This window comes from Falco naumanni, chromosome 9 (genome assembly GCF_017639655.2).
Source record: "Falco naumanni isolate bFalNau1 chromosome 9, bFalNau1.pat, whole genome shotgun sequence".
NCBI classification, from domain to species: Eukaryota; Metazoa; Chordata; class Aves; order Falconiformes; family Falconidae; genus Falco; species Falco naumanni.
This window is the reverse complement of record NC_054062.1, coordinates 8,844,462-8,866,289: the sequence shown is the minus strand read 5'-3', so window position 1 is coordinate 8,866,289 and position 21,828 is coordinate 8,844,462. Positions and strand designations below refer to the sequence as shown.

At 48.1% G+C, this 21,828-nt stretch overlaps 4 protein-coding genes and 4 non-coding genes across 10 annotated transcripts; 5 read left to right on the top strand and 3 right to left on the bottom strand.

Moving 5' to 3' along the window:
* Positions 1–80: 80 nt before the first annotated feature.
* Positions 81–3,155, bottom strand: SURF6 (surfeit 6). Its single transcript, XM_040606253.1, has 4 exons — positions 2,935–3,155; positions 2,325–2,540; positions 1,424–1,515; positions 81–957 (listed from the first exon to the last, which is right to left on the bottom strand). The coding sequence occupies exons 1-4, from the start codon at positions 3,026–3,028 to the stop codon at positions 289–291; spliced, it is 1,071 nt and encodes a 356-aa protein (XP_040462187.1). The 5' UTR covers positions 3,029–3,155; the 3' UTR covers positions 81–288.
* Positions 3,156–3,525: 370 nt separating this feature from the next.
* On the bottom strand, positions 3,526–12,250 carry MED22 (mediator complex subunit 22). Of its 2 annotated transcripts, none has more exons than XM_040606256.1 (4): positions 12,086–12,250; positions 11,562–11,642; positions 9,087–9,295; positions 3,526–4,858 (listed from the first exon to the last, which is right to left on the bottom strand). In XM_040606256.1, the coding sequence occupies exons 1-4, from the start codon at positions 12,206–12,208 to the stop codon at positions 4,660–4,662; spliced, it is 612 nt and encodes a 203-aa protein (XP_040462190.1). In that variant the 5' UTR covers positions 12,209–12,250; the 3' UTR covers positions 3,526–4,659. The 2 variants fall into 2 exon arrangements, with proteins under 2 accessions (XP_040462190.1, XP_040462188.1); XM_040606254.1 differs by having other exon boundaries at positions 3,526–4,852; positions 12,086–12,238.
* Positions 12,251–12,308: 58 nt separating this feature from the next.
* Positions 12,309–16,552, top strand: RPL7A (ribosomal protein L7a). The gene is made up of 8 exons (XM_040605289.1): positions 12,309–12,386; positions 12,876–12,996; positions 13,438–13,587; positions 14,423–14,563; positions 14,926–15,005; positions 15,351–15,481; positions 15,845–15,914; positions 16,385–16,552. The coding sequence occupies exons 1-8, from the start codon at positions 12,384–12,386 to the stop codon at positions 16,487–16,489; spliced, it is 801 nt and encodes a 266-aa protein (XP_040461223.1). The 5' UTR covers positions 12,309–12,383; the 3' UTR covers positions 16,490–16,552.
* Positions 13,297–13,369, top strand: LOC121094360. Its single transcript, XR_005829829.1, has one exon. It is a non-coding gene; the product is annotated as a small nucleolar RNA SNORD24 (small nucleolar RNA).
* LOC121094361 lies at positions 14,291–14,352 on the top strand. The gene has a single exon (XR_005829830.1). It is a non-coding gene; the product is annotated as a small nucleolar RNA SNORD24 (small nucleolar RNA).
* On the top strand, positions 14,677–14,753 carry LOC121094359. The gene has a single exon (XR_005829828.1). It is a non-coding gene; the product is annotated as a small nucleolar RNA SNORD36 (small nucleolar RNA).
* Positions 15,199–15,271, top strand: LOC121094357. Its single transcript, XR_005829826.1, has one exon. It is a non-coding gene; the product is annotated as a small nucleolar RNA SNORD36 (small nucleolar RNA).
* Positions 16,553–17,088: 536 nt separating the features above from the next.
* Positions 17,089–21,821, bottom strand: LOC121093332 (surfeit locus protein 1). Of its 2 annotated transcripts, XM_040605284.1 has the most exons (9): positions 21,638–21,821; positions 20,868–20,949; positions 20,617–20,744; positions 20,199–20,281; positions 19,264–19,455; positions 18,895–18,967; positions 18,370–18,532; positions 17,841–17,922; positions 17,089–17,598 (listed from the first exon to the last, which is right to left on the bottom strand). In XM_040605284.1, the coding sequence occupies exons 1-9, from the start codon at positions 21,704–21,706 to the stop codon at positions 17,532–17,534; spliced, it is 939 nt and encodes a 312-aa protein (XP_040461218.1). In that variant the 5' UTR covers positions 21,707–21,821; the 3' UTR covers positions 17,089–17,531. The 2 variants fall into 2 exon arrangements, with proteins under 2 accessions (XP_040461218.1, XP_040461220.1); XM_040605286.1 differs by lacking the exon at positions 17,841–17,922.
* Between the last annotated feature and the right edge of the window lie 7 nt (positions 21,822–21,828).

Below are 21,828 nucleotides of genomic sequence, written 5' to 3'. Positions count from 1 at the left end.
GCAACCGGTACTTTCCCGCGACAAAAAGTACAATGAGATCCAAGCCCCGGGAAGGCGTTTCTTTAGGATCGGAAGCGCAATGAACAAACACACAGCGGGATTTCTTTTATTATCAAGCTGGGAAGCCAGGGCAGCGCCTGCTGCCGGACCCCGGCCAGCTCGCGCAGCCCTCGGGCAGGCGGACCGGGGTGAACTCGGGTGTGGAAGGAGGGTGGGCTCAGGGACAGTTCGCCACCAGTCCCCACAAGCAGAGCTCCTGGGCTGCAGGCACCAGCTGCCTCCTGCTCGCTATAAACCAGCTTTTTTCAAGTCCTCTGGCAGCACCCGGCCTTTCTTCCGGGCCCTGGCTTTCTTCTTCTCTATCCTATCCTTCTTCTTCTTCTGAATGTTCTTGCGACGCTTTTCCTGCCGCTGTTGCATCCTTTCCACCACTTTTTCCGTCCGCTCCTCCCACCGCCTTTGGCGTTGTGCTTTACGCTTCTCCTTACGCTTCAGAGCTTCTTTCAGACGCTCCTCGTTGTCACGAATCTTCACGCCTTCCGCCTTATAGAGCGCATTTGTCCATTTCATCTTGTTCTCTAGCTCCTCAGCTTTCTTCTGGTCCTTATCTTTGAGTTCCTCCAGCTTATTCTTCCTGGTCTCCAGCCTGCTCAGCAGCTGCTTGTAGTTTCTGCCCGTCAGAGGAGTGATATTGCCTTTCACTGCTTTCCTCTTCTCCTTCTTCTTCTGGATCTTGCTCAACTCATTCTCCCCATGGACCTCGACCCTGTTAAAGACAACCTCAGCTGTGCTCTCCTCCTTTTTGCTTTCTGGCTCTATTGGTACCTCCTCAGTTTCTTTCTTCTCTGTTTTTGCCTTCATCTTCAACTCCTTCCGTCGGCGCTTCTTTCTCTCTCTCTCATACTTCCTTCGCTGCCTCTTCTCCAGGACTGCAGGGGGTAATTCTTTGGCATCATCCTAAGAAGAATGGATATGAATCAGAAACCTTAAAGGGATAAAGCAGAATGAAAAGTGAGAGGTCCCCAAGTTCCTGATCTTACACTTCTCCTAAGAAACTACTTGTGATGAGCTGTGGGCTCAGCTTTTAGAGATACTAAACACAGTAAAGGTATTTCAAACCCTTTACTCTCCCTCAACACCTGGTAGCTACATTCCCTTTCAGGCTCTTAGTGCTTTTCTTTTTCCTAAAAATCACCAGAGGCATGCTCTCCTCCAGCTCAGGCCCCTAGCTCTTCTCATGCGTTTACACAGACCACAGAACGCACACAGGTCTCCCAGCAATACCTACAGGCACATCCTTAGCAGGCAGAATTAGCTTCTGAGCCCTGTAAGGTCATAGTCTTGCCCCCCTATCCCCTGGGAGGCTAGGAAGAATTTACATTGCATAAACACACATATAGATACATATTAAGACTTCTCATACTTGTCCAGAAGCTTTTTTAATCTTCTCATGTAGTCTCTGACGCAAGAGATTCATTGCAGAAAAAGAAGGGGAAAACAGTTCACTTTTGCTCCCTGAAAATGAAAGGAAATAAAAACACTTAAAAAGACAGCACTAGCTAAACAGAAGAACTTTCTATGGCTATGGGAAAAGCTCTGAGAACTCCTTACATGCTGTGAATAGAATGGAAAACCTCAACAAACCAAGAGTTTCTATTTCATTGGTTTCTTTAGTACAGGGGTCCTCAAACCACAGCCCACAGGCTGGATACGGCCCACCAGGGTCCTCAATCCAGCCCCCGGTATTTACAGAACCCCCCCTGCCCCACCCCCGCCGGGGGTTGGGGGGTGAAACTAAGCAGCCGCACATGACTTCCTGCCACTTGATCTGTGCGCCGGCACCCTGGTTAAAAAGTTTGAGGACCCCCGCTTTAGTATTTTGCCTTTTCTGCCTGTATTATCATCCAGTGCTGCCAGCCAGAGTGGCCTGGCATGCCCGTTGGCTGCCTGACAAGCACCAAGCTAGTGGAAACCAAGATGCTAAGGACGTCTTTTCTTTGTGATCAAGCTTTTCACATTCATAGTGGAAAGACAACTTGGCACAACAGAGATTGCATCCATGTGATAATTCCCAGAAGCAACCCAAATACATAAACACTCTGCAAATCAGTTTAAATGCTATTTCCAGAGAGCCGCCCAGCGGTGATGTTACAAATTTGTGTACATAAGCAAAAGTTTTTTTGGCACACAGCATAAGCAAGATGTTTTTATTTCAGCTGAACTTCTTAAAGAATTTCCAAACTATTCATGTGTGAAGCAACTGAAAAGCAGCCATCTCAGCTCAGGTAATTTCAACATGACCTTGACAAAGCTGGTATTCTTACCAGGAGCTGAACCCTCATTTCTGCTCTGTGTAACACCCTGTGGAGATGATTTGCTGGCCTGAAGGGCTGCTTTCTGTCCTGCAGTAGGTTTACTGGCATTAGAGACCAGCTGTTTGACTGAAGGAGCATTTGTCTCCTCAGCTTGCTTCCTGGGTTTCTTTCTCTTCTTTTTCTTGAGCTGTCTGCCAGCATCCTCAGGCTGACCTGGCTTAGACACTAGAAGACAAAACCAAATTAAGCAAAATAGGACAATGCTACGTTCCCACTTCATAACATTCAGTTATTACTGAAGACCAAAGTTCCAGCATTGCGATAGCATATCTCAATCTTAAAAAATTACACATTTTGGGACTTCGACCAAGCACGCTTGCACATCTCAGTAAAATCCCAGTTCCCAGAACCAACCCTCACGTGCACAACAGCAAGGACTCCCAGGACCAACAAGTGCAACCTGCAAAACATGCCCAGCAGCCTCGAGTTTTTTTCCTTAAAAAACAGCACGATGCCCCTCCCGCGGGCTAACCACCCCGTGGAGGCAGGGCTGCCACAAGCCCGGAATCCCATGGACGGGCCGGGAGAGCCAGAAGCCGAAGCATTACAGCTCCCTTACCGAATTTCCTCTTCCGCGGCTCCGGGGCGTGCTGCACGCAGACCTTCCTCGCCAAGCCCTGCAGGTAGGAGTCCTGGGCGGCCAGGCTGGCCATTATGGCCCCTGGGCGGCCGGGCCCTAGGGGAGGCGCTGCCCTGCCAGCTCCTCAGCGTGGGCAGGCCTCAGGCACAGCCAGCACTGCACGCCCCCCTCGTGCGCTGCCGCCGACCGGAAGTGACGTTAGCGCGGCGGGCAGGAAGTGACGTTGGCGCGGCGGGCAGTCGGGGCCCGGCCGCATGAGGCGCCGCAGCGGAGCGCCGGCTGGCTCCGATACGGGGCTCTGCCGCAGTCCGCTGGGTCCGGGGTCCCCGCGCTGCCCCTGTTTCCTCCGGTCGGCCCCCAGCCACCCGCAGGGAGCCCCCCGGTCCGGCCCCGTGCAGCGCCCGGCCGGCTACCGGTGGTGGCGATCAGAGGCCGGCCCGTACCGGCCCGGGCGGGCCTAACAGCAAGGACGATTTCAGTGGCACAGGCCCCAAGCGGGGCATCCAAGCACATCCCCTGTAATATCCTGCTGTCACAAAGCCTGGTGGCTGAAAACACACGCCTTAAAAATTATACAAAAGAGTTAGTTTTATTAAATCACCTAATTACAAAAATAAACGGAATGGAAGAAAATTAAAAGAAAACAAATTACACCAAAATTCACATCCTAGGAAACCAATGTTACAGCAGAATGCTGGGAAGCTCAGCTACACGGCTGGAATGCACCCGTAGCTCCGCCGTGCCCACCCGTGCTCCAGTCCAGCTGCACGGCTCTGGGTGACCAACAACCACAAAGGGGAAGGGCAGATGTGCCCAGTGCCAAACAGCTGCAGAACAAGCACCAAACGTGTTTCTTTGGAAGGAAACTAAGAGTACCCGAGTATCCCTCACTGCTCCATACACCCCATTCATCTCAAGATTTTTTATTAGACAAAACCATTAGCCAGCATTAACACTGGGTTCATGTTAGCTCAGACTATGTTAATAACTTCTGTTAAGTGAAAAATGAATCGGACTAATGAAAGCATGTTGGAGCTTCTATCTGTGGCCTCAAGCAAATGGGAACATCAATACCTCAGTCTGATTGCTCAGTCTGCCCCATCCTCCTCAAAAGGGAGTACACTGCTCTTCAATAATAATCTCCTGAGCCTCCTCCCCAGCGCCTGCGAGCAAGAAGTTCAAGTTCGTGAAGCACTTTGACAGTGAAGACTGCCTACAAGATTCTTACTCTAAAGTAGAATGGAGGTTGTTGGCTGCCATCCTGAGAGTGCTTTAATGCAGCCAGAATGTCAGTAAGCAGGCTAAAACCCCCACAACATGTACTGCCCCCACATTTGGCTCAAGTTTATCCCAAGCAAATTCAACTCCCAACACTCCGGCGTGTACTTACTGAGATTCATATGGCAACAGACTGGATTTCTAATGAACTCTACACATAAACTATCATGTAAAAGCAAACCTAACTCTTAACTTGTTAGAACAATCAACTTGGTATTTACTTATCACTATCTCTTAAGGGAGAGGAACACTCATGGCAATGTCCCAGGGGTGGAGAAAGCCCTGTGGCTATCCAGCCAGCAGAAACCTGCAAACACAGCTCCAGTGCCTTCTCCTGACAGCAGGAGATGCGCAGTACAGCAGGTGGAAGACTTCCAGCAGTGCAGTGCTGCCAGGAGGAACACCATCAGCAGCAGTGGATCCTCTTCAGGAGTGCTCCGTGGGGCCTGCCCCATGCCCGTTCACGTGAGGGTGCGATGGGGTTGAGCTCTGGGAGGTAGCAACACTCTGCTCTGCTGTGGCAGCTGTCAGAGGCATGGAGAGGCTTTCGGGGGACAACGTGGCAAAGTCTTGTCTCCAGTAGGCTTCGCACAGTGGAAGATCATTGCTGTCACACAGACTGTAGCTTTCCAGAAAAAACAACCCCAGTAAGGAGAGACAGCAGGTGCAATAAGAGAGGAGGGGAGGGAGGGAAAGGGTGAGGGGAGCAAGACAGAAGCAAAGCATTAAGAAAATGGCAAAAAACGTTCCTGGAGGTAAGGTCTGCGTTCACAAATTCATGACAAGTCTTGTGACACTGGCCTTTCCTAAGACACCCCTTAAGGGCTGGTCTTGAACCTCACAGGCCTGGTGAGGATCAGGGGAATTTCAGAGGCAGAACATTTGCTACAAACTAAAACAGAGACTCAGTTCTAGTCCAGATGCTCTGCATCCCTGAAAAGATCTGTGCTGAAGTCCTGGCACCCCAAATATAGGAGTTCTGCTACTGATTTGAGTGAGACAATGACCTCGTCTGCAATTACTTTACTTGGAATTAGATCACAACCTATGTGAGGAAAAAATTATAAACCCTGCTTTAAATTTAAAGTTCAGCACAATTATTTTAGGGTCTGTCCCTGTGATGATAAAAAAGAAACCTATTTGCACCCTTGCCCTTTCAAAAAAGTGCTCCAGTGAAGGTCTGGGTCTTCTATTGAAGCTCCTCAACCTGATTATGAAGTACTGATGGCTCCTACCATTTTCAGCAGAACCTGAACTAACAGTGCTTCTAAAAGCAGCTTGCTGGATTTGACCGCTGTAGATTATAGAGCTGGATGAACAAACCAGCAGTGTGGGAAAGTAATGTTTTTAAACAACTGGATAATTCTTTCCTGCGCTCTGAGGAAAACACAATGTGGAAAGGCTGAGAACTAAAAAGAGAAACGATGGAAGAAACTGGAACAAAATAAATTCCAAAGAGAGGAAGGAGCTGCACACACAAGAGACACCCAAGACAAAGCGAGTGCTGGAGCAGAAAGCAGCTTGCTTGCATTCAGAGTAAAACAAACCCAATGGGTCAAGTGATTTTGTTGTTGCAGCTTTATTTACATTTTTAATGTAAGGACTTGGAATAGGTGCTTAGGGAGATATATTAAGTGTTGAAATATGAGACATGTGAAATTGCACAAACATCAAACATGTTGAGATCTGACCCCACACTCAAGACAGCTCCTGTGATCTCAGAGGAGGGAGCAATGGAACATAAATGCAAGTTTGGGGTTTAGGATGACAGAAGGCAAGCTGGACTTGGAGTTACCGCTTTGGAGAATAAGCACGCAAAGCACTAGCTGCAAGCATCTGCTTCTAAGCTTTTTTCTGGTAGTGTCACCCAGCTGGTTTTGCAGTAGAAGTGAGAAGGCAGTGGATACAGACAAGTTTTATATCTGGGGCCTTTGTAAAATCCCTTGGAAGATCACCCCTCGCTACAGTTCCCAATGCAGAGTGAGGCTGGGTTCAATTAGCAAAGACCTTCAGGACTGAACCAGAACTATGACTCTTTTTCTGTCAGTCTTAGAACTCAGGCCACGGCTTCCAAGGAGAACCTTGTCACAGCATCCACCACATCTTGGCAGGGGAGTTACTAACAAAATTTGAGCTGCATCAGAAGCATAACTGCTTTTCCTGCTGCCCCAGTTAGAACAGTTCCAAAAGTCTAAGCTTTGCCTCTCAATGTAGAACTCCTTAGATGTCAGGGTCAATGTGCAGCTACTGCACAGCCCGTAACAGCACCAGCCAGCCTACTACTCCGTCCTTTGACTGAGGGTTTCTCAGCTCATGGAAAAGACTTCACAACTCCCCTCGAGGCATACAGCCAGGTCTGTGCGCAGAGGCACAGCTCTAGGAAACTACCTGAACACAGGGACTGAAAGCTAAGATTCCTTCAGAACAAGTTTTAGTTTCAACGACCTGCTTTCAGGTCTCCTCATCAAAACACCCATGTGCACTTCTAAAGCCTGGCAATGAAACCTGACCCTACAACGGAGACATCCTATTAGTTACTCACTACGGGCAAGGGGCTACCTCCTCAGCTCCTTTAGCACAATGGCAGTAACAAACGCTGGGCAGGAGACACTCCCTTCCACAGGCCTTTTGCAGCAGGTGGGAGCAGTGCACAGAGACCACACAAGCTACACAGCCTGGGGCAGCTCTCAGCTCGGCACCCGGAGGTGTGTGGCCACAGGGAGCTCACTTTGCTATGGCCTTCTCTGGAGGGACAACCTAAAACAAACTAAGCAGTGACCTTCAGGGAAACTGGAGCATGGGAGAGCAGTTTGGCAGGATGGCTGTATGGAACCCATGCCCTGGCCTCATGGGACTGCACACCTCTTTATAAATCCTGTGGGATCAAGACCCATGAGAAAGTAACAGATGGTGCAGAAAGGCAACCCCAGCCAGGCTCCCAGGACAGCACGGAATACCCCCTTATGGGCAACCTGGCTACTGCATTTGCAGCCATTTAAACATGATTATGACTCTATGAGCAGGTGACTTGACAGAAACCCTTTTTCCCCACATTAGACAAGAAGTTTTCATTAAAAATATCTTGGTATTCTAATTATAAAAGGACTTCAAATAAATCACTCTTTCTCTATTTACACACGCACACACAATTTCTTTGGTGCAGAAAAAGACAGGAAAGAGCACAGGAAGGGAATAAGTGCTAAAAGCAAACGACTAAGTGCTACATGATAACAGGTTTCCATGAAACTATCATAGCTCTGTAGCGTTGCCACGTTTCCTCACGTCATATCCACTCTTACAAAAGTGAGCACAAAGACACATCCATTTGGTGTAAGCCAACATTTCATAGAATCATAGAATGGTTTGTGTTGGAGGGGACCTTAAAAGATCATCTAGTTCCACCCCTCCTGCCATGGGCAGGGACACCTTCCCCTAGAATGAAGTGCTTAGATGTGCTTAGATGTTAGTTCTGTTACAAAGGGTTGCTTCACATGGCGTCTGGTGCCAGGCTGGTGAACAGACTAGCAGAATGGTCAAAACCCCTTCGTTCAAACATTAAAGCTACAGACACACAGTGGTGGCAGTCTGGCAACAGTGTGAGGGAAGCATGTCTGGCACACACGAGTGAGGCACTATGGTCCCCCACTGCATCACTGTGGATACGGCTCACTGCTGTGCTGTATGCAGCCTGAGCCGTGGGGCCTGGACTGGTGCTTGGGTTTGCAACTGCCACTCTTCATTTCTGAGATATTTCTAGGATCCCTTGCCACCCCCCTAAAAACTGAGTAAAGTTTGAAAAACAACTCTAAACTTTTACCTCTAGTTTTCTTCCAATGTCGTAGCAGTTCCTAAGCTGTGTCTTATCATTATCTTTTTACTCTTAAAATACATATATTACTCATAAACAATGGCCTAACTTCCAAAGATATTGAGCAATTAGTTGACTTAGCTGGGATTATAGGCATTCAGCATTTTTAGAAAGAAGGGAAAGGCAAAAATAGAAAACTTAGTCATTGAAATTTTAAATAAGATTTTTAAAAGTTAAGTTTTTGTTTAGAAGTCACAGCATTATTGCACTGACTTCACTTAGCTTGGACAGTGCAGCCAAAATAATCAGGTTCTTACTGTTTTCTCCTGCTTTCATTTACTGCATCATCAACTAGAAGTGCTGGAGTGCATGACAGAAAATAAAAAAATAAAGTGTCTGAATTCTCTAAAGCCTGTTTTCTAAGAGACTCTTTAAAATACTAAAAAACCCACAAACTAATCAGTAATAAGTCATTATTACATAGAAAATCCTATCATAATACTTCATAGTTCAATGAAACCGAGCAAGTCTTTGTTGCTCATTTCAAATGTTTACCCCAACAGGACTTCAGGCAGCTGGGGGCAGTGGACTACAAGGTAAAAGGCATGCTGTGTAACCAGGTCACTTGTGAAAGAACGCGCCACAAAGACGTGGTGATCACATCAATCTCTTCTCTCTAGGGAGAGACAGACGTTCCTCCAGAGGGATACTCAGAAGCCTACACCCCCAAAGGAAATTCATCTCCTTTTACAATGATTACAAAGGAAGCCTAAGCAAATGATCTGTGAAATCTAGCCAACTAAAGCATGCACCTAGAGTTGGATGCTGTGAGTACCTCCTTCACCATGACAACACCCTGTACAGGATCAACAAGAAAAAGGCAGTTGCTTTAGCTGCAGACAAAGTCTGACCTAATTAAAAACAGGAGTGAAATTTTGTTGGGAACATTCTCAAGACCTGTACTCTAAGGACTACTTGTTTGTCTGGTCTAACTACCCCAAAAGGGCTGGAGTAATAAGGCAGAAGTCCACTGCCCTATTTGTACCTGGAAGAGTAATATTCTTCTTCTAGCTCATACAGGTCAATGGAGATCTCATCCCGTAGTGCAATCAACTTCTTGTCACATTCCTCCTGCAAGCTTCTCAGCTGCTGGTTGCGCTGGTTGATAGCTTCATTCACAGAAGGGAAATCATTGAGGATCAAGAATTGCTTCAGGTCAGACACAAGCTTCATCAGGGACTCACCAGCTCGGACCTTGTAGCAGGGAGAAAAATCACATAGCACTTATGTCCTGGTTTCAGCTGGGATAGAGGTAAGCTACGGGAAGTTGGGAAGGGACACAAGGGAAGTCCAGCTGACCTGGACTAGGCAAAGAGATACCATGGGACATCAACCCCATGGTTTATAAAGGGGGGGTGGGGTAGGCCGAGGCTTGCAGGTCCTTGCTCAGGGACTGGCAGGGCATCTGTTAGCAGGTGGTGAGCAGTTGCATTGTGCATCACTAGTTTGCTTTTCTCCCTTCCCTGTGGATTTAATTCCTCTCCCCTTCCCCCTCGTTATAACTGTTATTGTTTTCATAACTACTGTTCTTTTGGTTTTCTATTTTTTCAATTATTTAGTTGTTCTTATTTCAACCCCTGAGTTTTACATTCCTTTCTGATTCTCCTCCCCTGCCTCTGGATGAGGGGGGAGTGAGTGAGCGGCTGCACGGCCCTGAATTACTGGCTGTAGTTAAACAGTGCTTTTTGGCACCCAACTTGGGGCTCGAAGGGTTGAGGATAACGACAGGGCCAGCCAGACTTTGTTAGAACAACACTGCTGTTGGTATTGACATGCGGAATCGTACTTCACAACTTGAGGAGAGTTATAAAGCAGGTATGTTTACTGCAGTGCCAGGTGCAAGGGGGATCGCTCCTCTTAACTTGCACCCTTAATTTTATTCATAATACATACTCATACAGTGAAGTTGGTTAGTTCTGCCCAAAGTCTATATCTACTAACTAATTACTGCTTAGCTGCTTTCTCGCCTCAGTTTAAAGGTACAGTTCATTTTAAATTCACTACACATGCTCCCTGAGCAGGGGCTCCATCCTCTTTGGGGGGGCCATTTGAGTAGGAGGTCGAGCAGGGGCTCCATCCTCTTTGGGGGGGACATTTGAGTAGGAGGTCGTGATCTCCCACTACCACAATTATTTTACCCTAGTGTCTTTGAGTCTTATCACTTCAGTAGTTTGTTTTCTTTTAGCGTTAGCATGTCCTTGTTAGATGACTCCTTATTTACATTCTTGTTGAGCTCATCTACATCTGTATGAACTGTCCCTTCCTGAAGTGCTGAGTGGGCCCACAGACAGCAGGCTCTTGCTGGCATGTTGATGTTTCTGTTATCTATGCAGTTCCTGTCTACAGCAGAGTTTTAGGGTTTTCACTATATTTTCTTGCATCAGTATTCATTGTATTGGATCAATAATCGTTGGCCACAATGCTGATTTTTCTGCTCTTGATATTGCTGCCCATGATCACAGGGTTGCATTATTCAATTTACTTGCAGTATGTATTCCCTGTTGTGCAGTTTGTTCTCCCTGGGACCTGGGCTAAAGCTGTCATAGTGCTGTACTATACTGTACTGGTTTATGGTATGATGGACTCACTAGTTGTAAACCTAATCTGGTCTGTGTATGTGCTGGTGTTATCACCCCTGTGTGTCAGGTGGTCCCTGGCGGGGAATGCCAACAACTGCACCTTTGCCTTCATTTTTCCGGAGAGTCAGCCTATGGGTGGGGTCCACACCTCCCCCTTCTCCCCAGGGCTAATTACTGAAGTGTTTAGGATTTCTGGAAATTCTGAATATCTCTGGTCCATTGGAAGCACCATAGCGCAGGTCCTGACCCTATTGCTAGCAATACTGAATGTGGTTTTCACCTGCTGGATCCGGTGGAGATCTAAGCAGCTAATTGTAACTACCGTAGCCTCCCCAGCAGAAACAACAGCTGCTCCAGCCCCTGTGCCAGGTGCTGCGGCTGCTCCAGCCCCTGTGGTGAGCACTGTAGTTACCTTGGCCCCCGCACCGCGTGATGCAAAAGACCAACACTTGTCAGAATCGGTGTCCCCTGTACAGAAGAAGAAATGGAAATTCCTTTCTGATTCTCTTCCCCGCCCCTCTGGTTGAGGGGGGAGTGAGCAAGGGGCTGTGTGGCACTTAATTACGTGCTGGAGTTAAACCATGACAACACAGTATCAACACAAACAGTGCTTTGCTCCAGTTCTAAAAGAAGATCTCCCAAGCTGCTCCTTCAGCCCAAGTGAATAAAGTAAAAACTCCCAATCACGTGAGGATTCTGACAGGAGCCCATAGACAACAAGCAAGGCTACCCAGCCTTCCCCAGCCACTCCAAACAGCAGGTTAACTCTTCTAACAGCAGTCCTCCTGAGTGTTAATAGGGCTGCCCTAGAGGCAACGCTGAACCCAACAGTACCTGAAGGATGTGCTGCCAGCTGATTTGTACAGCAGAGTGCTACTCACAATGTTTGCGGCTCTGACATGCATCTCATAGTTATCTTGTTCACCCTGAGTTGCTCGAGACACTTGAGTTTCATCCTCAATCTAAAGAGAAAAGGATACATACCCACCTTTACATACTAAAATCCTGACGGATGATTTCTACCTTGTAAGGCATGTCCTTTCAGTTCAATCCACACCTGGAGGCCTAGGGCAGGCTGTGGACCACCTATGGCACCCACACATCACTTCTGCTGACCCCCCGCTTGCTCTTGTGGTTCCCCCCGGCTCAGCACCCCCGGCTGCCCTCGGCGGCACCGGGAGAGAGGTCCCCCCATCTCTCCCCTCACAGCCTCGCTCTCCCCTGGCAGCCATCCCTTCTCCCCTCAGGGACCCCACTCCCGTCCCTCCTTAGAGCTGCCCCCGGGACAACCGGCCCCTCCTCAGAGCTGCCCCGGAGGACAACCCGCCCCTCTCCCCTCAGGAGCCCGGGTACTCTGGCGGGCGCGGCCCTCTCCCCTCAGGGCTCAGCTACGGCCCATACCCACCTTGGCCGTTTTGATGATTTCAGTGAAGTTGTCCATGATGGACTTGACATCATCCTTGAGGCGCTTGTTGTAGGACTGCAGCAGGGTCTCCTTGCTCTGTGGCAGCACCCTCTGCTGCGCCATGGCGGCCCCGCGCCTCCCTGCCCTGCCCTGCCCTGCCCTGCCCTGCCCCGCCCCGCCCCGCGCCGCCCCGCCCCGCGCCGTCCCGCCCCGCGCCGTCCTCTCGCGAGAGGAGCGGTGGCGCCCCGTAGATATTTCCCAGCATGCACCGCTCCGCCTTTCTTTTCCGCCGTCCAAGATGGTAAGTGCTGGTGGGGCCGCTGCCATCCGCCGTCATCCGCCTGTATCGTCGGGCCGCGGCCTCGCGGGGAGGCGTGGGAGGGGTGGTCCGTGCCCGAGTGGCGGTGCCCGGGGCCGGGCCTGGGCCTGCGGCCCGCCCGCAGCGGTGCGGCCTGGCAGCGCGGCCCGGGGACGCGGGGCTTCTCCCGCCTCGGGCAGTGGGGCGGCCGGGCCGCGGATGCCGGGCCGGGCTGGGTGGCCGGTAGCCCGCGCTGGGGCTGTCTGCGCTGCTGGCGGGGTTGGGGGCGCCGGCCGAGCAGATCCGCGGGCGGTTCGTGGAGCTATTAAAGCCAAAGCGAAGCGTTTGCTGCCGCCGGAGGAGCGAGGCCGCGCCGGGAGGCGGCCGGGCCGCTGAAACGCCGGGAAAAACGCGTTTCCAAGGCGGACTGAAAGCTCTCCAGTACGCAGGTGTTGGAGGCAAAAGAAAGAAGGGTGTGTTTCTTATTTACAGCCGAAAGGGAAGAAGGCCAAGGGCAAGAAGGTGGCACCAGCCCCTGCTGTAGTGAAGAAGCAGGAGGCTAAGAAGGTTGTCAATCCCCTCTTTGAGAAGAGGCCCAAGAACTTTGGCATCGGTGAGTAAAGGGATATTTGGGCTATTTGCTCCAGCGGTTTTTTTGTTGTATGGACAAATGTCTAAATTGTAAACAGAAGCATGTTGTAATAAAGCTGTGGAGTGGCAAAAGTGATGAGGCCTGGTTGCTTGCAATTAAAAGAGTTGCCCTCCATTAGGTGTATGAAGGTGCTATGGACAATTTGCTGAATTTCCCATATTATACAGTTTCATTATATGATTCTGTTGTGATGAATCTTGCTCTTTTGCGTGTGGTGCGGTAAATCAATTCAGACTTGGGCAGTGTCATTGTTGTACAGGGTGCAGATGATGTGAAAGAATATTTGCTATCTGAGGGATAGTGCTGACACATTACCACCAAGATCACTGATGCATCCATGCCTGTTCTGTGCTGTGGCTCTGTGGGTTTGGAACAGCTTTGAGTTAAAGTCTGTATTTTTAGGACAGGATATCCAGCCGAAGCGTGATCTCACACGTTTTGTGAAATGGCCGCGGTACATCAGGCTGCAGCGTCAGAGGTCTATTCTTTACAAACGCTTGAAGGTGCCTCCTGCAATTAACCAGTTCACGCAGGCTTTGGACCGCCAGACAGGTAAGGATGTGGCCTGTGCAGTTCTCTTGACTTGGGTCATTAACAGGATGTGCCTCAGAGCAGAGGAAAGAAACTGAAATGAGACCTAACAAAAGTAAGCTGGAGAGTATCTTTGGAAGCATTTTAGGGAGGCTTTAGTAGTGACTGGGGTGAGGTGAACAGCAAGTTGCTGTCTGAACGTGCTGGGTTAAGCCTTGATAGCTGCTGTGTACTTTGTAAAGGGGTATAGAAAATGCCAAAGTTCCTCTTTAATGACCCAAACCCAGGGTTATCTTAACTGTGTGTTCCCATCGGAGTCTGCTCTTCCAGTTTGATGTAGAACCACCTGGGGTTCTTTTAACTATGTAAGCAGACAGTTTAAGAAATCTCCGTGAGTGCAGGCTGTGGAGGGAAAGCCAGCATCCTGCAGGCTGACATTGAAACTGGGGAAGAAGGAGTTTCGGGGTATTCTGTGAAAGAGTAAATAGTCTTTTCCAGGGGACAGTGTCTTTGTAAGAAACTTTTGACCTGTGTAGAGCAAGTCCCTTGTAGGTGTTGCCAAACAAGGTGCTTGCTTTAAAGGAGAAAGTGCACCACTTTTAACTGTAATTGCTGTGGGGGTCCACAGGCATTTCCTCATCCAAACAGTGAAGGAGCTCTCACTGCCAGCAGAGGTGCACGTAGAGGTAAACGGGGGTTCTAAAGGTGCTCTGATCTTGCGCTGTGCAAATGATGTTAACTTTTTGCTAAATACAATTGATGACAACCACCAAGATCGCTGATGCAATTCAGTATTTTGAAAAGTAGCGCTTACATTTTCAGGTCATGCAACTAACTAGTAGATGTTCTCTTTCAGCTACACAGCTTCTGAAGCTGGCACACAAATACAGGCCAGAAAATAAGCAAGAGAAGAAGCAGAGGCTACTGGCTCGTGCTGAGCAGAAAGCTGCAGGAAAGGGAGATGCTCCAACTAAGCGGCCACCAGTCCTGCGAGCAGGTAACTTAGTCCATGAACTTGGCAACTTATGTCTGTAGGAGCGTGGCACTTTGAGAGAAAACTGGTAAGAAGAGTTAGTGCTCTGCTTCAACCAAGCAGGGCTGGACAAGCTATTGCAATGATGTATGAATTTCTTCACCTGAGCTCAAAGTGAAGAGCAAAATAGACGAGCTTTTTAACCCTGAGCTATAGCAAATTGTCCATGGAATAGCTGCTTTGTGCAACTGAGTGGATATGAAAAGTTTTCATAACTTTCATAATGAAACTGTGCTGTGGAATCTGAGCTGGTTGTATGAGGCTTATACAAAAGCTCTGAAAATCAACTGCATAGAATCAAAGCTTATCTATAACTTGTTTTTCAGGTATCAACAGTGTCACGACTCTGGTAGAGAACAAGAAAGCTCAGCTTGTAGTTATTGCCCACGATGTAGACCCCATTGAGGTAAGAACGCTCACTGGTACATTTTGCAGGCTGCCTGCATAACTTAAACTGAGGCCAGAACCGGACTTGGGGTTGAAAATGCATTTTAGGGCAAACTTATTGCATGAAAAGAGAATGCAGAAAGACACATTTACTGGAACTGGAATGCTTTTGTGTGTTCCTAGTTGTCCTGATATACAATGAAGCTTGGCCTTTGCAGTGATGTATGAATTTCTTCACCTGAATCAATAATGAAGAGTAAAAAGAGCTTTTTAACACTGAGCAATCGCCACAGCCCAGGCTGATTCAAAGCACAAAAAGATGTTGTCCTTCAGTTACACAGCACGCTCTCCTTTTTTTTTTCAGCTGGTGGTGTTCTTGCCAGCTCTGTGCCGTAAGATGGGAGTGCCATACTGCATCATCAAGGGTAAAGCCAGACTGGGACGACTGGTCCACAGGAAAACTTGCACCTCTGTTGCTTTCACCCAAGTTAACCCGTAAGTGTTCTGTGGGTGAAGGTTTGATTCTCTGTGGAGAAGGCAGACTGCCCATAAGCACACTGTAGGGCAGATACATAGCAACCTTGGGTGTCTCTAGTTCAAAAGCAGTAAAACTGAAATACTACCTCTATAATTTCTAATACCGATGTCCTTTTGTATGAAGAGCCCTATTGCATCCTGAAGATGGATCATTTTGGTTTACCAAAATGGATGGTCACTCTAAAATATGTAAAAACTATTAATCTGGGCAGTGCAGGTTCCTAAAGTACTGATGGTTGGAGTCATTAACCCTTTGCAAGTGATACTTATGCTTTACCTGAAAAATCATGTTGCTGTTATGACTAAAACTATCACCAACAGGGAGGACAAGGGAGCCCTTGCAAAGCTGGTGGAGGCTGTCAAGACCAACTACAATGACAGATATGACGAGGTAAAATTATTTGTGCTGCTAGTCTTGTCTTACAGTTTATACTGTTAACACTCTCAAAAGCTTCTCAGAGAAATGCAAGTTATTTCAGACATAGTGACATTAGCTTAAAGCCTGTTGGGTGTGTTGTACCTAGACTTGCTTACAGTGTGTCCAGGTTTTTTAGCTGAGGGTGGAGTAAAACATGAACACTTGTCACCAAGGTAGAAGTAAGCAGCTATCATGGGGCTAGGGTTGTAGAGGGCAACAGCTTCTGCTAGGCTGAACTCCCAAGTCCAGATGTGATGGCTGAATCCAGCACTATTTGTGGGGAAAGATTTTAAACTCTTGTATCTCTGCACTGTCTCAAAACAGTGTAGGGCTTCCTAGTTCAAGGAGCTCTTCTTGTGCAAAAAGGCACGGAATTCAGCGAGTTGATTGAATGACATGGTAAAGCTGTATGAGGCATCTAACCTCTTCTCACTTCTTTGCAGATCCGTCGTCACTGGGGTGGTAATGTCTTGGGTCCAAAATCGGTGGCTCGCATTGCTAAGCTTGAAAAAGCCAAGGCTAAAGAACTGGCTACTAAGCTGGGCTGAAGAGGTACTGGATTGCTACCTTTTTTTGTGTACATAAAGAATAAACCCCAAGATGAAGTTACAGTGATCTGTGTTAATTGGGAGTGTTCTGGGCATTGGGTAGTTCATCAGTGTCACCTTGCTTCTCTGTTTGCCTTCCATCAAGTGATGGAACAGCGTTGCACAGAACAGCTGCATGGAGTAGGCCATTCACATGAACAACTGCCCATAATGACCAGTCCTATGTAGTAATTCCTCTCCTTTGACCACAGCACATGCTCTGTGATCATGAGGTTGAATGGGCTCAGCTAGTTGTGGCTGTTAAGCCTAGCTTGCTTATGCAAATCTTGGTTGGAAATGGCTCTGCATCTCCATTATGAGTACTTAATCCAGCTTCTGTTCTTAGCTGACCCACTGACTTGGTCTCGCAGCATTGTGAGAGGCTACCAAGCTTGACAAGGCTCCAGCTGAGGTAGCTACTGCTTGTTTTTGCTAGCCTTTGTCATGCTCTTCCAAGCCACAGGTGGCCTTATCCAGCTTGACTCTAGTATCCCCAGTAACCTTGAGCTCAGCTCTGTCACTGTTAAGATGCAAGATGCACAATGCAAGTCACAAGCAGGCACAAATAGGCCCTCTTTATTCTGATGCAACTGCTGTGAACCACTCCTGACTTCAGGAATGACTACTCAGTGCAAAGAAACTGATTCATGAAATCCCTTGCTCTCTTTTGGAAAATACAGCAGTGGAGAAGATAAAATGTAGCTTACTACCAACCACAACAGAAAAACAGATCCTTGAGATAATTGCATAATTCAGTTTTGCTACAAGTTTCAACTGCCACAGTTTTGAAGTTCAATGCTTCCAAGCTGCAGCCAAATCACACTGGTATGTGTTCAGTCTGCATCCGTTGCTTAAAGTCTTGTGTGCAGTTGGGTAGCTGCTGCATGTTGACTGAACATGTTGCTCTGAAACTGGGTGCTTCAGTTATTCAGGACTGATCAGACTGCTGTCTTCTATAGAAGTCTGCTCTTGACCGCAGTACAAAATAAATTAGCCCTTTACCTCACAGAGGTAACTTTTGTATAAATTTTCTGTACCACAAGAATGAAGTTGCAGCACATAAGCCATACCTATAAAAGAAAAGCAAAGCACATGTTTACACCTTTTCAAGATAGACCAGACCTCCCTACTTCAGCTGCAGTGCAGTAATTATTTCAAATAGCCTTCCCAGTGTTACTTAGGTTAAAACTTAAGGATGTTGTAGCTTGGGAGCTCATCCAGCCTCACTGATGCAGGAGCAAGAATGCCAGGCAAAGCTTTACATTCAAAAGAAACGGATGGAAGGCCAGTCAGTGCTGTCTGCACAACCTACCAGGTGATGATGTACTGCATGTGCTCGTTTCTCAGGCTCACTCTTGTCTGGCCTCCGATGGGCCCCCCAGGGACTGTGCTTCCTATAGGTATGACACAGGGCACAAGTTAAATCTTTAGTCAGTACTATGCAGAGCTGCCCTTGCTGTGAGAAATGGGATGAAGGCAGTAAGCCCTGTGGATGCCCTACTCCTCAGGTAGCAGTGTTCCCAAGTTACCAGCAAAGCCAGAGCTGTGGGGCAGGCAGCCCTACAGCAAGTGACTGGTTGTGCTTAGGGCAGGGAACACCGCCTGCATCTCTTCTGAGCATGCTACTGTCCCCCAGCATGGACTGCCTACCACCTTCACAACAGCAGACCTAGAAGAGAAAGGTGCGATATCTTGTTGGACTTCACAATTGCAAAGGTTTTTTTCCAGCCTAAATGATTCTATGATTCTACCTTTCCAAGTGCCCAGGGGAAATAACTAACTGAACGGAAAGGGGGATTTATCACAAATTGGACATGGGGTTGGGTTCCTCTGTGACTTACTGAAATCTGCATCGATAAAGATGGGCTCAGCGCCGGTCACCTTTGCCATAGCCTCCAGGTCACGGTAGTGCCAGCGGTTTTTCTCGATGTTATTTTCAGGCACAAAAGGTCTCCGGGTTTCCGATAACCTCACCACCCCAGTGAGGTCAATTTCATCTTCAATCTGAAAGGCAGAGGAGAAAAAAAACATCTTTCAAGGTTCATTTTCTATTCAGGCATATCCGGTCCTGGCAGAAAAATACAGCACTTGCAGAGTCTTATTATAAATCAACTGGTCATGCCCTGCACTGGGGCGGTGCTGTTAACAGCAGGGGAAAAAATCAAGAACAGCTCCTTGTTTGTAAAAAATATTATTTACTTAACAAGAAGGTGGGAAGAAAAGATTTGCCTTCTTTGAAAAGTGCAATGGCTATTTAAGTAACCTCCCATGATGCTGACCATGGCTACTGCCTGTCTGGGTCAGTGGTGCCTCTGGGGAATCAAAGGGCAGAAGGTAAGATGCAGCATTGCCTGGATCCCCCTTACCTGTCCCTTCAGCCTGGTCTCCGGCTTCAGTTTCTTTTTGGGCACAAATCCTCGGTTGACTAAAATTGTGACCCTAGGGTTACATAAAGAAGTATGGCTCATCAGTGAAAGGAAATTTATTCCTGCTGCTGCCTAGGACTAAGTACCAAAGAAAGAAGCAACTCATGTTTGGTGCCACTTTTTTTGTCATCTGAGTGCACATTATATGGAATTAAAATACAATTTCGAATCAAGCCTCCATGACCTAACAGACTGTGAGATACGCCTTTTAAGGCAGAGGGAGTGATTTACATAAACCCAACTACCATGATTCAGCTTTTCAAAACCAAAGCAAGCTGTTCACATGAACCATGACTGTCATTAACTTACCCTAGTTCTGTGCAGTAGAAAGGAGTAATGACATTTGCTCCGTTTTCCGGGTGAGATGTCAGCCGCCCAGCTTCCCTGGCTTCTCGCTCAGCGTCCACAAGTGACCGTGGCAAAATATAGAGCTCCTTGGAGTGGTCAAAATGCCCTCGGACCTTTACAGGTCTGTACTCCAACTCCTTCAGTTCCATGGGGCTGCATGGAACAAGACCAAAACAAAATCATGGCTGCAACAGGCAAATCAAATTAGGGGATTTTATCGTGGGATTCTCCTTTTCCCTAATGGTTCACTCCAGACCCAGCTGGCTTAATATTTTATTACTATTACAGTGAACCAAATTAAGATGATCATGAGTATCGAGAGAGCAGGTTTTTTACACTTCTTGCCACCTCAATGGCACACACAGCTGATCAGCAGGTGGATACGCTGCCTGTGCATCCAACCAACATGGAGCATTTCCTTTCCATCCCATGAAATCAAACAACTGAATTGCTGATGAGTTGTGCCATGTGGCCAAGTGACCTTAAAAATCTCTTTCATATCTGACACAACTGCTCCACACCTGGGGCAGGGACTGCTGTTGATCCAAGACTCCCTGTTACAATTCCTCTGGGACATCACAGACACCAGCTACCAATCCTCCTTCTCCAGGAGGAATACATATGGTATAAATTACACATCACATTCTCCTAAGAGATTCATCCTTTTTACATGCATTTAGAGTATCCCACAGGGAAGCATTCACTTATTCTTTTACTAAAAATAAGAAAACTAACAGGATGTCTATCCTAAATCTGCTTGCACATCCTGATTCCCATTGCATTCCTTCATTTTCACAGTTTAGTTTAGCATAAGTTCACTAGCACATGAACCATGTATAATATCCCCAGCACATTGTCAGTGCTCTGTAGATAATAAACTATCTCAGCTTCCTTACTCTAAGGTCAGAGGGATGGGCTCTGATGTAATTCTTGATGCCAGTTGTGCAATCAAATCTAATTTCCACTTTCGTCGCTGAACCTGAAAGCACACAAACACAAAAGTAATTCCTCATGGTAGAACAGAGAAATGTAATAAACCCAGCAAGTCTCGAAATCTTTGTCATAAGAAGACCTGGCCTAAAACAGGGTAATGGGAGATATGAAAATGGAGGCTACTGACTGTGAGGAAATATTTATATTGAAATAGAAGTGCCCTTTAAAGGCTTACAAATGAACACTTGGAAAACAGAAATGTAAAATAACAGCAAATCTTTACCCTGCATGTGATTTGAACTAGATTGAACAGCCAGCGATAGAAAAACCTGACAGCCTTCAAATGCTCATCTCTTTAAACAATGAAATATTTATTTGTACCTGCCATGTGCCGAGACAGAATGTGGTCAGAGGCACCAGGAAAAGGCCCCATTTGAGTAGGATGTCCTCTCCAGATGTGTCAGCAGCTGTTGTAGAACTCCGTGGTCTGCAGAACCTCAAACAAACATCTAGAGAAAAACAGAATGAGGAATAGGATTCGTACAGGACAGGAGAAGCCAAATTCCTGCAGAAAACGTCACCTCTTGGTATAAGGTTGAAACAGGGAAAAAGCCAAACAAAACTTTTCTTACCTTTAGTCTGCTGGACCAGACCAGAACCTGCTTTAGTTAGGGGATGTCCAAAAAACGTTCTTCTGATCAAGCAATGTGATACCTGCATGAAATAAGAAAGATTTGTAAAATTTGTATCTAAATGGTATCAATTGCCCCAATGATTGCACAAAAGTTTGTTTACCCAATGATTTAAGTCTCATCCGAGCAACTGCCTGTGAAACACTATGGGTTAGGTTATAATTTTAAAAAAAATAAAATCAAATTCCAGCTACAGAGCTGACTATAGGGCAGCAAATGACCTTTCTGTTTCCCTCCATGCCACCAGCAAACATACACACCGTCCTAACCTGTTCTTGAAAGAAACAGCTGAGCACCTGCCCACCTGCTTCCTCCCCTTCCCGCCACGCTGGCGCGGCACACGGACCGCGTTACAGCCTTTGTGCCTCCGATTCTGCTCACTTTCCGCCCCGCGCAGCGAAACCGCTGCCCACACCGCGGCACTGGGGGCACCGACCCACGGCGGCCAGAGCCCGGCCGGGCGCACGGGCGACGGCGGGGACGGGCCCCGGGCAAGATCGGGGCCTCATAAGGGCCCAGGCCCGCTCCCCTCAGCCCGGGCCCGCTCCCCTCAGGCCTCCCCCGGCCGGGCCCTGCTCCCCTCAGCCCTCACTCGGGGTCGACCCCGCTCCCCTCTCCCTTCACCCGGGCCCGGCTTCTCTCCCGCTCCCCTCTCCCGGCCCGGTCCCGCTCCCCTCTCCCCTCTCTCGGCCCGGTCCCTCTCCCCTCACCCGGCCCCGGTGCTCCCGTAGCAGACGCGGCCCCGCGCGCAGCAGCAGCAGCAGCCTCCCCGTCGCCATGGCAACTCCCCGTGCCGCCACCGTTCCCCGCGCCGCCACCGCGTCCGGCCCAGACAGTCCCGGCACGGGCGGGCGGGCCCCTCTCTAGCCGCCCCTCTCTATGGTGCCGGCTGCTCCCCGGC

Coding starts and splice junctions, on each gene's coding strand:
- RPL7A (XM_040605289.1), top strand. Junction 13,588..14,422: donor GGCTTTGGACCGCCAGACAG/GTAAGGATGTGG, acceptor GTTCTCTTTCAG/CTACACAGCTTCTGAAGCTG. Junction 15,006..15,350: donor ACGATGTAGACCCCATTGAG/GTAAGAACGCTC, acceptor TTTTTTTTTCAG/CTGGTGGTGTTCTTGCCAGC.
- LOC121093332 (XM_040605284.1), bottom strand. CDS start 21,706: ATGGCGACGGGGAGGCTGCTGCTGCTGCTGCGCGCGGGGCCGCGTCTG. Junction 20,282..20,616: donor TCTGTCTCGGCACATGGCAG/GTACAAATAAAT, acceptor GTGTGCTTTCAG/GTTCAGCGACGAAAGTGGAA. Junction 17,599..17,840: donor ATGCAGTACATCATCACCTG/GTAGGTTGTGCA, acceptor TTTCTTTTATAG/GTATGGCTTATGTGCTGCAA.
- MED22 (XM_040606256.1), bottom strand. CDS start 12,208: ATGGCGCAGCAGAGGGTGCTGCCACAGAGCAAGGAGACCCTGCTGCAG. Junction 9,296..11,561: donor ATGTCAGAGCCGCAAACATT/GTGAGTAGCACT, acceptor CCCTGCTACAAG/GTCCGAGCTGGTGAGTCCCT. Junction 4,859..9,086: donor GAAGAATATTACTCTTCCAG/GTACAAATAGGG, acceptor TTTTCTGGAAAG/CTACAGTCTGTGTGACAGCA.
- SURF6 (XM_040606253.1), bottom strand. CDS start 3,028: ATGGCCAGCCTGGCCGCCCAGGACTCCTACCTGCAGGGCTTGGCGAGG. Junction 2,541..2,934: donor GCCGCGGAAGAGGAAATTCG/GTAAGGGAGCTG, acceptor TTTGTCTTCTAG/TGTCTAAGCCAGGTCAGCCT. Junction 958..1,423: donor TTAAAAAAGCTTCTGGACAA/GTATGAGAAGTC, acceptor CATTCTTCTTAG/GATGATGCCAAAGAATTACC.